Raw genomic sequence first — 14,611 nt, 5'->3', positions numbered from 1 at the left:
GGCAATGACAATATTGCTATATTTATACCAAGCTGACACTGTATTTTCTACTTTATTTTAAAATCTTTGTGCCATTAAGTCATCCTTCAGCTCTCCCTTTGCCTTAGGCCCAATCAGACAGTAAGTCCTATCAACCCTCCCTCAGAGAAGCTGTCTCTTAACGCCTTCCCTCCTTTCACTCTATGGCGGACGTCAGGCCTTCTTATCTCCTGCCTGTATTTTAGGAGCAAGCTCCTAAAAGGGGTCCATGCTTTTAATCTCTCCACTTCTTTTCCTCTCCATACTACTACCAAGTATAAAATCTCACATCTAATCATGCCAATGCCTTGCTTCAACTTCTTTAGTAAGTAATTTTTATCTCCCTATAAGATGAGGCACAAAATCATTACTATATCATTCGAAGTCCCGTATCTTTCCAAAAACGCAACACCCTGTTCCACCCAGGCACACTGAAGTGCTCACCAGGCCCCAAGCCACCTTACCACAGTCTACGCACATGAAGTCTACATACTATTGTTCTTTGGGGAATGAATACCAGCTACCATCAATGATCCTGCAATCATCATCCCGCAAGCCATCTCCTCAGTGAATTCGCATCTCCTCTAAGCTTGCAAGCACTAAGTACGGTCTCTTCTGTATCACTTACCCCAGGGCCATGTGGCTGTCAGTCTTAATCCCTCATTATTAAGGGGCTCCGAGAGGGCAATGAGTAACACTTATTGGTTACTTCCCTGATATAGTCCTTGCACATGTAAAGCTAGCAGAATGAATTATATCCCAAACTAATGTTGCCTGTGTGACTTCTGAGAATAAAGCAATAAACTTCCTGTTAGTTCAAACATGTTATGTGAAATGATTTCTTCATGTTTGGGATTCACTTTCAAGGTTTCAAAAAATGATTAAAAAATAGATCTCTACAGTTATTTTAAAAAACCACTTTGGCTAAATCCACAAAAATCAGATATAAATTTAATTAACAGTCCCAAATTCTTAGTTTTTTTCTTTATGCACTAAAGCCTCAACTGTTTTTGTAGACTTTCTTTAAAAATCGAGTGAGAAACAAAAACCTCACAACATACATAGAAAATCTCTACAGAGAAGACATAAAAAAAAAGTATATGGCATGACTCATGGAACTGGTAAAAAAAAAAAAAAAAAAAAAAAAATATATATATATATATATATAACTCCCTACATGTTCAATTTTTAGACTCTAATTTAAACAAGGTTGACAATGACCTAAAATCATTCCTCTCTAAAACAGCAAACTCCACCTCTAAAAGTTACAAAGAAATCAAGTTTATAACTATATTGAGAAAAAATGAAAATCAAATATTAATGATCTCCAGTTGATATCAAAATCAGAAAATACTAACATAATAGACATGAAAAATAAAAAATGAACTTGCTATCAAACTGTTTCACAGAGTAGAATCAAGGGGTTAAAAACTGCAAATAAACTTCTAAAAATTACAGTCAACTAGACATATAAAAAATGGACTCTCTGGAATGCTTCACTGAATCTAACAGATGTTACATAAGTAATTTTTAAAAAACACTACAAAGATCACAATTATAGGAGCAAACACCAAATAAATCATGAGTATATTCCTTTAGTGTTTGCTCACATTTCTATTCCATGACAATCAAAACAAGTAAATACGTGAAGGATAGCACTGTGCAAGGTAGACTCCCCAGAGAACAAAAAAAAAAAATTTCTCAACCCCCAGAACTAATTAAAAAGCGATATATATCTAGTCACATGTAAAGAAAGGAATTCTTTAGAAACTTCAAAAATGACCCACTGCTAATGGCCAGTAAACTAACGATTTAACCCAGGAAGGCAGACCTAATCAGAGCCTACGCTGCAGTATTTTGCCAAGATGGCCCTAATGACACTGAGAAGATCACTTACTTTTGACATAAACAGTACTTCCACTTGGCAAGACAACTACATTGGAGGCAGGACTGGCAGGTCTTGGAGACTTAACCGTTGCTATGCTGCCACTTGGAACGGGGGTAGAGGTTGGGGTTGACGTGGTACTTGTGTAGGAATAGCAAACCACTACTGAAGGAACGATAAAAAAGTTTGCTGTTAACTTTCACCAAAACTGTCCACGCATACAGAAAACTTATTTTTTACTGTAGGCCAATTTTAACATTTTCATGTGATCAGAAGTTCGAGGCCAGTACTAGGTATTAGGTCCACACGTTAAAAGCCATTCATAACCTTTCCTGAAAGTCATCACTTTACTGGGTTTTCCCCAAGTCGTTAACAGCTATCTGCAGGTGACACTGCCAATGGAGAAGAGCGCAGTTACAAAGAAATCAAGTCTAAAACTGGACTGAGAAAAATGAAAATCATTGTTTATTCACAGCAGGAGTTAAACAGGCAGGCGTTTAGTACTTGTATTCCCTTTTAATACTATTAATAATAGCGGTACCAATGATGGGGTGATGGATAATTTTTCCCTAACCAACTTGGCTACTAAAGGGGAACCAAGGCAAGGTTTCTTTATTATAAACCAACTCAGTTGGGTCACCTGCCATCCAAGCAGTACAACAAAAACTCAACTAAAGTAATGACAACATCATATTTCAATTTCTTGAATAGCAACAACAAGCAAGAACAGCTCATAGGCACCATTTACTGAGTACCATGTACAAAACTAAATTATTTTCAAGTGTTACCACTAATTGTCACAAAACCACACTCTCATTTTAAAGATGAGGAACCTGAGGTTCACAGAAGCTAAACAACTTGCTTGAGGTTCCACAGCTAGGAAATGGCAAACTAGGATTCAAACATAGATTTCACTGTTGAAAATCTTATATTTTTCTCCACTTTACCAAAGAGTTGGTGGAGAGAAAAGGTAAAGTGGGAAGCAAAGAAAGATACCGCTCATAAAACGAATGAAAGAAACTCAATGGAAGCCAAGTTTGCTCACTAATAACTGTCTCTTTCTGAATATAGCTTTTTTCAGCCTAAGAGAGCCTGGCATGATGAAAAGTGTATCTCACTCTGCTCCACAGCTCATTGCTAGTTAAGAAAAGACAATTCCCTAAAGTAATCTGACAACTTAATACATTATTTTCTGGGTCATTTTTATACGACACCAAAGTAAGCTACTAAAATCAATCCAAATATGCACTCTCAAATTTAATATTACTCTTTGGTGACCTCAAGAGAATTCAAAGATTTTTAAAGCATTTGTCAATTACTAGAATAAATAACAGTAAGAATGCCTTCTCCATCTGTCAGGTAATCCCTAATGGATTCAGCACATTGACTGGAACAGAGAAGCAGCATATACCATTGATTCCAGAGACAAAAACAGAGCTTGATATTCTAAGTTCAGGATCTTTCCCCAGCAGCTAAATGCCTTCTATCATCTTATTTATCTTCCATGTCACCCATTAAGGCCTTGAATTCACTCCTAACAAAATACACTGATATCAAAAATTCATTCCAAGAAGGCTTTTTGCAATTTTGTGATTCATATAATTCACACTTTGAACAAAAGGGAGATTTCATTTTGGCTGAGATGAAAAACTTTGCAGTTTTTAGTTTCAGAATAAGACTGGCTCACTGTGTTTTGCAACTTTTACACGCTGGGTAAAAACAGATGATTGAAGAATCTGAGAGAAGTCATCTCTAGATACAAACATTTTTCTACTCACCTTCCTTGCTTCCTGTCTCTGCAGGCACCGGAAGAGATGAATTGTGCTGGATAGCTGCATTGGCAACAGCGTTAGCTGTTACAGTGAAGGCAGTTTGAGGAACCAGCCGCGGCATCAGCGGTACCAATCGACGGCCTTCAATGGACCATTCTGAAGAGCTATTAGGTCCAGACATACTGAACAAAAAAGAAAATGCTGCTACAAGGGTTCTCAATCACTAAAAATGAATCAAATATGTTTTCTCAAACAAATATAACTTTTTAAATTGTAAAAAGTACCCTGAGTGAATAGGTTTATTTTAAGCAAGATCAAAATTATGAATGATAATCAGAATTCAAGGAATTTCACACACACTTGTGTTCTTATGTATTTTATTCTATAATCTGAATGGATCTGGTAATGAATATAACTGAAACTATGAAAAATTTTCCTATGTCTTCTAAATAAATACTGACAGTATTTTCATTAATTTAAATCCAGTAGTGCTAATGAAAACCAGTATTTGTACTAACTTTTAAAACTTAATTTTGTAATTAAACTAGAAAGGTAAAAAGCACAAATAATTTTAAAAATCAGATTTTCATTAATAATTAAGGATGGAATTCAGTGAACCTTTGCAAAATTATCTAACTGCCTGCATGGCCAGAGGTTCTAAGGCTTTCAAACAAGGGAAACTGAGGCAGTAAACGAGGGAGACTTGAGGGATAGAAGATATATATCACCGCACATGTCACTGGGGATGTGTTATATTATTATGCTTCCTGGAAAAAAACAGACTAGATCTGAGGACACTGGAGGAAGCCTGCCACTACTTTAATTTTATTTATTTATACCACTCTTCACTCTAAGCATTTGAGGCTATTGAACACTATTCCTACTCAGATACTATTCCCAGTTTCTCTACTCTAAACTTCTTGAGCAAATTTTACCCCAAGAATCCAAACAGAGATTGCAATATGAAAAAATAACTGTCACTTCTCCTGACGCAGCACCACAAAAGGTAGTTGTGTCACTTCTCCTGACTAATGATTAAGGTTGAGGTTTAAAATTCACGAAGAATCGAATCGATCAACCTCTTCATTAAATCAGAAATATTTCTGTACCGTTTTCAAAACCTAAGATTCCACAACTCAACCTAAAGTTTAGGACTCTGCATGTCCATCGATTCCTCATGTTTAGAGTACACAAAAGCCCTTGTTAGTGGATAGTGGAGTAATGAGAATGATGATGAGGACGGTGGTAATGATGATAGTTAACATCAATTAATCATTTTCCGTATGCCAGGCATTGTTCTAAACATTTTACGTGTATTAATTCATGTAATTCTCTCAACGCTCCTATGAAATTGGTAACATTATCTTCATTTTACAGATGGGGAAATTGAATCACTGAGGTTTAAATAATTTGCCTAAGGTAATACAGCTACTAAATGTCTCCTTCAACAAGCAAACATGCTACATTTTTTGCCACATTATAAACAGAGAGCATAAAATTTTTCAAACGTGTTTTATGTCTGACTTTCGCCTTTGATTTATACTAATCGGGCACTGTTATTTAACTACTACCAACTGTCACTGAAAGGAACAAATAAATTACTTTACAATTTGAGAAGGATCTACATTCAGTTCAGAAAGGAATTTCTAAGGGTTGATGAATCCAATTGGGTAACTGTGGGAAATCTGCCAATTCCCTCATGGTAGCAGAGTCCTACCTAAAACAAGAGAAAGAGGAGTTCCCCAATAACCCTCACAGATTTTTTTTATCACATAATCTCCAAGTTGATGCTAGTTTTGAAACGGAATGGTATAAACAAGAGACAGAAAACAGCTACAGTTCATTGTCAAAGGGAAAAATTCTAAAAGCTATTCAGCATTTTCTTGGCTTACTCCTATTCTACTATCATTTTATTAGAATATCACTAGTAAATTTGCTTCATGAGTTTATCATACAAATAAAATGATGCCTACACTTACCTGGTGCATTGTTTAAATGGTGGCAGAAATTATAAAAGATTAATAATTTGAAACACATGAATATATGCTATTGAAAAGAGAGAATTTGCAGTGCAAAAGACACAACTGCAACTCTCAGAAAGATCTATAAATCTTCCAAATTTCTACTCACGCAAACATGCTCAAACTTTTTTTAAGTGATTGAAAAATTAAACATCATGTTAGAATTAGATCAAAAATTCCTATTTGCTTAGTAATGAAGATGTAAATACGCATTAGTTACACAAAACATCTAAACTCTTAACAGATTTTTATAAATATCTTACTCCAGGGCTTCTCTGGCATACCTGAGTTATACTAACATGACAAGGGAGGGGGGAAACCTTGTTCCAGCCCCTTTTCTAAGAACTCTAACATGACACCAATGAAACTACCTTGGTTGGCCCCTCACAAACTTTGGTGTGCAGGGCACTAGCAAGAAATCCTCATCCTCACATACAAACTCACACAGTAACCAGTTACTGTTTGTTTGGCTGATGAAGAAGGGGTTAAGAGAACAGTAATTCCAGATAGCCACTTTCCTCTAGAGACAACGCTGGCAAGAGTGGCCCAATTAAAAGCCCTGAAGCCCCTTGACATTCCAGGCTTTAATACTATAATATTCTGCCATGTTTCAAAACTGAATTAGAGTACCAAATTTAATAAATGGTCTGGTGCCGAATAATAAACACGCATTATGCTTGAAGTCACAAGCAAGGTTTTGCTTTGATCCCAGACACCCTACTCCTTTTGTTTCTACCTTCTTTGTACTCAATCTTCTTGGCTTTCTATTCACCTTTCAACCACATTCCTTCTGGCCTAAGCTGCTGTTTTGAGTGGGGGAGGGAAGTGTGAGGAGAAAGGGAATGCAGTCAGTTCAGACGCATTCCTCCTTGGTTGGAGTTGCTTTTTTCAGACTCTTGACTATGAAACCCTCCTATAGATATTCTTTGAAACTAAGTTCTGTTGCTACCTCTGAGGGAAAGAGGGCAGAGGAGATGGAGAGAATGAGGGATCTAAGCCTTCTTCATCTAAGCCATTCCCACTCACTGATCCCTAGGCTCAACAAGTAAATGTGACATCTGGTCAAACTAAAATCACAGTATAAAATATTAAAACAGGAGTATGAAAACACCTAAGAAGTTTAAAATTATACACTAAACTCTTTCCAAAAAATTAAATTCATGTATTAAAGAAATCAGAAAGAGGGGGGAAAAAAGGAATCACAGGCAGATAAAAGTCAACTCTCAATTATCCATGCTAATAGAGGAGGGAAAGGGAGAGGTCAAACAGGTTAAAGAAACCCACATATTATCTAAAAATACTTTGGCAAATACTTGAAAATTCTTCCACCAAGCCTTTTCCAGGACAACTAACAAGTAGTACAATGACTAATTAAAATTTTCACCTCCTCTCCCTTCCCACCCTCTGACTAGAAGTACTTCCAAGCAGCAAAACAACCAGAGTGGGCAGTATTAGGTGGGGGAGGAAGGGAAAGAAGGAAAAGTAAGGGGCACGGTTAATCTGTAAATGGAATATGTGCCCCTGAATAATTGAGAGCTTCAATTTTGAAATAAATACGAGAAAAAGCCTGAAATAATAATAACCTATGTGCATACCTGTAACTTGGTCTTTCACCCAAATATAAGGATAAATTCATTCTTTAAAGGGGAAAAAAGGAAAAAGGAGACTAAATAAATGTTATTATTTTTAGAGCATCCCAATTTAAAAGTTTACAGTAAATTAAAGAAGGAACACAATATTTGGATGTTTCAACCATTTTGGTCTGACAACTAAATACTTAATGTCTCTAATGGAAAATTTCCAAATTTCTACAATACATACGTACCTACCACTGAAAAAGTCTCAAAATTCAAATAGCTAAACTTTCAAACTATGCAGTTTAAAAAGGTAGTACCCCATTTTACAGGTTAAGTAAAATGAGGAACAGTGAAGCAGAACACAAAGCTAATGGATCTTCAGGGTCAATACAAATACTGTCATTTATTTTAAATGCACTATTTATCACATTATGAAAATATGTTGAGTTTTTTCCTTTATTTTATTTCACATTAAAACATAAAAATAAACAAATGAATTATACTATATCTTATGAAATGTTCCTATCATCTTGCATTAACATTTGTAGGATAATTTCTGTTCCTCTATTCTTCATGAGGCACTGTCTCCATACATCCTATAATGCTTGGCTTGTTCCCTGCCCTTAGCTCTCCACCTCCCTCCACCCCATCTGTCAAATAGTTATAATGATCTGAAAACAATTTGATAAAACTCCTTTATTAGTTTATTTTGTTGGCTTTTTAAAGTAAATTAAGATATACTGTATTCATGTTTCTTAAAAGCAGAACATGTATTTTATAATCCTTTTTGTGAATCTCAAAACACATGAAATACTAGAGTTGGTTATCAAAAAATTTATAATGCCTATTTATAAAGCAATATACACATCAAATACCATTACAAAGAACCTCTAAGGAGCTATCAAATTTGGGGAGCACACTATGTTGTTATTGAACTTTGCTTCAAGTAATTGAATCATCTCATCTGCTAAACTGTGATGGCCTTTAGTTATATAGAGATTACATTGTAACGGGATTTGACCTGAGTACTTAGAGCTTGCCTAACCAAAGGCAAAAACATAACCAACTGAATAAACAATTAACACCATTATGGTCAGGATCCCTGAGTACAGAGATATTACTATTAAGATAAAAGACTCAGGAATCGGCTACACAATAGGAAGACTGTTTCAAAACTATGTTATACTACGTCATAAAAATCAGGGGTGGTATGACTAATGGCTTACTTATGTGCAATTGTTGTTAACCGTTCATCGTTTACTGCTCTCCGAACTTCAGCACGGTGGCGTTCTGTTGAGATGCTATGAAAAAAAATAGCCATTATAGAACTCTGCCAAGCAGGCAGCTCTTTTCTATATTTTATTAATGTTTAAGTCAACATTTTGCTAGGGGGAGGGAGGACAGGATTGATTTGTGAAAAGATATAGATGGGGCCTAACATATATCTTCAAATGCTTGATTTAATTAGTCATAGAAAAGGATTCATACTGATCCTATGTAACTGCAGAGAGAATAAGCGGCAAATTAGAAATCACAGGAAGACAAGTCATTAGCTCCAAAACTCAGAAATGTCAGACCATGTTCAAGATTAGCAAAGGTTCCTGTTATCTAAATATGCAAAAACCCACTGAATGACCCCTAATCGTTACTGAGAAAAGGATTTTGGCACTCAGGAGAAAGTCTTCTAAAGTCCTTTCTAACGCTTAATAGTTTATAATTTTATGTTCAAAGATTATAACAAAAAAATAAAAGTGGCAAGATAGCTATATGCAATGAAACTTAACACCAGGATATTATTACTTTATTACTTCACACTTCATCTGTGTGTCTTCTACAGTGTATCATGTTACCACTATGGTAAAAATGTGCTTATGTTGATCCTGATTAAATATATATAAAGTTAATATTAACTGAAAAAAAGGCTACACCCATTCCATCCATAAGTACTCAATAAAATAAATACCACACGTCAAATTGTAATCTTTACTGCTGCTTAAGCTAAATTTAAATCATGAACTAAAATAAAATTTAAGGGGCTAGAACGCAGAATTTATGAAGCAGTATAAACAACACACAAAAAATATAAATCATTAAATATGAAGACAATAAGACTGAGGATTTGTCTTAATAATATCCCTATATTAATGTTAATCAAATATAAGAAAACCTTCTTCCCTATTTATACTTAAAAAAGAATAAAACAAAATGATTTTAAATGTAGAAAGGAAATTTTACTTACAACATTTTCTGAGAAAGCTCAAGATGTTAGAATGGATCAATCAAAGTATCACAGAACCCCTTTCACGATAATTTTTTAGTGGATTCAAGTGCCACTCTAGTGAGAAGCTGAAGGGATAAACTATCCTTAAGGCAATGACTATATAATAACCACCCATTTCTACATCTTCCGATTACCTCCTTCTTCTCCCCCAAAAAATGTCACTGGGCCACTCTAGATCTTCCTATCTAGTTGCTGCCAGCTCTTTCTTCTTTCACCCATGTCAAAAATAACTCCCTTTCCCAGGTGGCCCAAGCCTAAAATAACCTGCCTTAAACCCTTTCTGATTATATTACAGAATAAATGGTAAAATACATAATTTTCTGTAACAAAGCACACAACTCAGATGGGATCTTTAAGCACCAACAAATTGAATAGCTGTCTTCAACTTGAGTGTGAAAAGTATATCTAAACCTCTCAAAATGAAATGTCTAGAGTCATGTCTCATAAACTTTTATGATAATTTACCTAAGAACTTTTGAGAGTTCTCCAAGAAGATCTTTCTTTTCCTTGGTGAGATCCCCCTGTGCCCGAAGTGCACTGATAACTCCAGCATATGCCTCCAATTCTAGAAGAAGAAAATTATTTTATCAAGAAAGGCCTTCAATATTTTAATACTGTGGCTATATATAGTGAAACTTCAGGGCAAGAAACCTAAAAATCACTATACAAATATTTTTTTAAATTCCTCTCAAAAATTTTATCTAACAACAGATTAAAATATGTCTTTTAAAATTTTATATCATTTTCTGTTTATTGCCTCAAGAAGTCATATATGTAAAATGTATAGTAGAAAAATCTAACAATAAATATTTTGTCTCACATATTATCACTGAAGAACATTTAACTCAAATGCTACCAACAACTGGAAACAGGCTTTAAGTGATATAATAAGGCTGATAAAAGGAGTTGTTCGCATTACTGAAAGGTACCTTCCCTAACCAATCCTTGACATAATTCCTTAGGCCAGTTTAAGAATTCAAACTATATTCCACCTCCCTCCTAGGTAGTTGCGAGTACTAAATACTGTGCAACTGAGAAACCACTGAAACAAGAATGAAATGACCAGATTCTGATTCTAGCACTGCCACTTACTAGTTGTGTGAGCTTGGGCAAGTCCTTTCTCATCTCTGAGCCTCAGTTTCTCTGGAAGAGACTTTGAAGGTACCTTCCATATCTAAGATCCTCTGCATCTATAAAAACCACCATCAAAATGACCAAGGCAGATTAGGGAACATGCATTGTTCTTACAGCATCCAGGACTTAAAATACTGAACCCTAATGCCAGAGAGTTTCATTTCAGTCTTTCCATAGCAACAACCATTATGAAATGAAACTGGTGATACCTAGTACTGTTTAAAATATAAAACCAAAAAGTCGTCAACGGCTCCCAATGAACTATGCCTGATTCACAGTGTACTTCTTATGTACTACCTTTGTATATATACCATTTCCCCGAAAATAAGACCTAGCCGGACCATCAGCTCTAATGCGTCTTTTGGAGGAAAAATTAATATAAGACCGGGTCTTATAGTAAAGTAAGACTCAGTCTTATATTATATAAGACCCGTTATGTAAGACCCGGTCTTATATTATAATAAAATAAGACCGGGTCTCATATTAATTTTTCCTCCAAAAGATGCATTAGAACTGATTGTCCGGTAGGTCTTATTTTTCGGGGAAACATGGTAGTCCCCTTCTACACTGACTCTGGGCTTGGCACGTGACTTGCTTTGGCGCATGAAACATCAGCATACATGATATAAACAGATAAGCACTTGTACACAGGGCCTTGCTCTCTTGAAACCCTGAAATCACCAAACTGTGAAAAAGCTCAGGATGAAAGGCCACATGAAACAGAGGCCCAGCCATCTCAGCTGAGTCCAGTCAACCGACTAAGCTACCAGCTGAATAGACACATGAGAGAGCTCAGGCAAGACCAGCAACATAGATGGAATCATGAGAAATAATAAAACAGTTGTTGTTTTAAACCATTAACACTGTGAGACAGGTGTACCTGAGTGAAAAAAAAAAAAATGGGAAATAAGTGTCCAGACTCTAGTTATCTTCTCACTCGATTCAAATTGCTACCAGTATTTGCTACTTGCCAATGTCTGACATACAACAGACCGTCCAGTTAGCCAAATAATGAAGTCAAGGATACCTGCACCCTAGGTACTACATCAATAATAAACTAGTAGCCTCATTCATATTATTCACAGTTCTGTCCAAAAAAAAAGCTTTATATAGAAAAGTGAGCTGACTATATTAAATAGAAACGTCTAGTCCAACTGAATTATCCCAGATGTAAACATCCTGTATGTCTAATCTGTGCTGGATGCTATAATATGTACATGCTTCACGGGGGTCTCTCTGGAAGGACAAAGCTCTGCTGCTCCTAGTACTGAAGGAAATACCATATTTTGCCGTGTATAATGAGCTCTCGTGTATAATACGCACCCACGTTTTTGGCCCAAACTTTCAGGAAAAATAAAATCTTTCATTTTAATTTTTTTAATTCATATTTTTATTTGTTTACATTTAGGTACTCGTTTTTTGTATTATAAAAGAATTTTAGCACTTATTTTTAAATATATTATGGTATAAGAAATGTTATGTAACAAATAATTACAAAACAAGAACAGATACAAGGTACAAGAAATTTTATGTATTGGTAACAAATTTACAATATTGACACATCATAGAAGGTCAAGAATTCTTCATCATTGCAAGTTTGTCGTAAGTTCAAGAAAACCGATTATTATATTCCAGGGTACTATTTTGCATACGGATATTGTTATTGATTTCTAGAGTTACACTTTTAACTCATACGCATAAATAAAAGAATTAAAAACATTTACATAGATACAGAATTAGTACTACCCATGTATAATGCACATCCTTATTTTCCCCTCACAAATTTAGGCAAAAAAAGTGTGCATTATACACAGCAAAATACGGTACTTAGTTCCAGGAAATAATATCTGAGCTACTTATCATGACCCAAAATAGAGTTCAAAAAAGCGCTGGAGATAACCAACTAACAAATCACTATACTCTAAATGTTTATGCCCCATTTATGAAGTATTTTAGTCCTATTGAGTCCTGTTATGAAGGCAAGCATACCTGAATCCTAAGTTGATACTAAACGGTATGCTAAATCCTGCCCTCAAGGAGTGAACTCTAGAATAAAGCTACAGTGAAACAAGTCATCAGGCAATTATGAGACAGTGTACAATATAGCGGTAAAGGTACAGAGGAAAAACACATCTAGTCTGGAAGCATAAGCTTTAATCAAAACGAGAACTCTGCTCCAGGCAGGAAAGGAAACAAAAGGCAAGTGTGCAAAAAGGAATAGAAACTACAAGAGCAGACAGTATTTCATACAGACATCAAACTTCCAGTACCAGTCAGTAACTATGCTGAGAGTTTACACTAGAGGAAGTAACAATATGCCTGTCCTTGGACAGTCACTAATTCAAACCAAATATTACTTGAACATCACTTACTACGAGGTACCATGGAGAATATTTATATGAACAAAACGAAGCCCCTATCCTCAAGGGGATTCAAATCCAACAAGGATGCATGTAAGGGAATAGCATAGGATAAAAATACCAGACTACGAAAAGCCTCTAATTCCAGCCTAAAAAAGTTTGTATTTGATAGGGCTCAGTAATTTACTGAAGGTGGAAGGAACGGCAGAAAGAAAGGAATGAGGTTTTGTAGGTTGCAAGATATTTAGGAGAATGTCAGTATCATAAAAAGAAATGGAGAGGTCAGAGAGAGGAAGTGAGTGGAGGAAAAAGAAAAAGATCACTTTTAGCCTTTGGAATTTACAGTGATCAAGACACTATTTTAAAAAAAACTAAAGTGAAATTAACTAACAAAATGCAACAAAGATTTTTGACATTTCAAGTCCCACTTCAAGTCTGACTAAAAAGTCATGCACAAAAGAGGTGGCAATCTCAACACAAAACTGGGACTCAGAACAGTTACCATAGCTACACAATCCAAGGCACTTCCTCCCCTTCTCCAAAAATTCACTCATTGTAAATAACCTTTAATAGATTCCCAACCTCCTTCACATTTGATTTCCATTGTGATGAGTATCCTCAAATCCTGACAAATATTAATTCCTGATATTATTTTGGTGCCATTCTATTACTGTTAATTCTAATGACACATAAGGTATACTGAAATAATCACAAACACCACAAAAAAACAAAAGACTTACCAAACCCTTCTTAATAAAGCCCTCAACCTATTCCATTTAAATAAATCAGCTATTCAATTATACTACAGTCCATAAAGCCCCACGTCAGAGTCATAGCTCAGGACCAATCATAAAAAAATACGGTAGGAGAGAGGCAGGATAAAATGAAGCATTTAACTACCACCGGTATGTTCAGTATATCATAAAGAAATTCTCTCTTCCAGTTTCTTTACAGTTAAGTAAAATCTAAATGTTTAGCATCTTATCACACAATGATTTATAACTATTTTTAAAAGGACAAAGCTAATTCTTAAAATATTTTAAGCTAATTCTTAAATATAGTACCTTCTCTAAACATCGAACCTAGAGCTAATGTTTGAAGGCAATTCAAAGGTTTCATTGTTATGATAATGAGCCAATGGGTGAGGAGGAAGTCTTTCTGCAAATCACTATCAAGGATCACCTCCCAAAGTGAAGGGTCACTGAAGATGACATTACCCTGTAGGAAGGCTGTTTTCTTTTGTATAGCAGCAGCTCTCCAGCACCATTACCCACACAGCTCTGACTAAAATTAACGATAAATTTGGCCCTCAAGTTTACCATTTTTATACTAACATAATCTCTTGCTTCAAGGCCCCCAAAGCCCAGAAACCTTAATTTATCTACTGAAGTTGTGATCTGTTCCTCCTTAATTATTTCAGCTGTGAAATAAATAGAAGCCCAGCTTTATAGTTGGTAGCTAGCACGTTATAGCAATTGCATGTAAGTGTGTAGAAAACCATCCCCAAATTCGTACTAAAAGTTTGGATAGAAGGTTAAAGGGGAAAAAAAAGATACGGGAATA

At 35.4% G+C, this 14,611-nt stretch overlaps 1 protein-coding gene across 16 annotated transcripts in view; it reads right to left on the bottom strand.

The window, feature by feature from the left end:
• EMSY (EMSY transcriptional repressor, BRCA2 interacting) overlaps positions 1–14,611 on the bottom strand; it is an 89,670-nt gene that overhangs the window by 71,848 nt on the left and 3,211 nt on the right. For 5 of the 16 annotated variants that reach the window (XM_081062546.1, XM_081062556.1, XM_081062547.1 and 2 more), the window contains exons 3-7: positions 10,020–10,119; positions 8,500–8,574; positions 7,292–7,333; positions 3,682–3,857; positions 1,916–2,068 (exon numbers count right to left, since the gene is read on the bottom strand). In XM_081062546.1, the coding sequence (XP_080918672.1) occupies positions 1,916–2,068; positions 3,682–3,857; positions 7,292–7,333; positions 8,500–8,574; positions 10,020–10,119 (546 nt within the window). The remainder of the gene's footprint in view (positions 1–1,915; positions 2,069–3,681; positions 3,858–7,291; positions 7,334–8,499; positions 8,575–10,019; positions 10,120–14,611) is intronic. The other 11 variants (XM_081062557.1, XM_081062559.1, XM_081062550.1 and 8 more) reach the window with 6 other exon arrangements.

Source organism: Rhinolophus hipposideros, assembly GCF_964194185.1.
Source record: "Rhinolophus hipposideros genome assembly, chromosome: 10".
Lineage (NCBI taxonomy): Eukaryota > Metazoa > Chordata > Mammalia > Chiroptera > Rhinolophidae > Rhinolophus > Rhinolophus hipposideros.
Note: the sequence above shows the minus strand (reverse complement) of the source record. Positions and strands in the feature narration are given on the sequence as shown.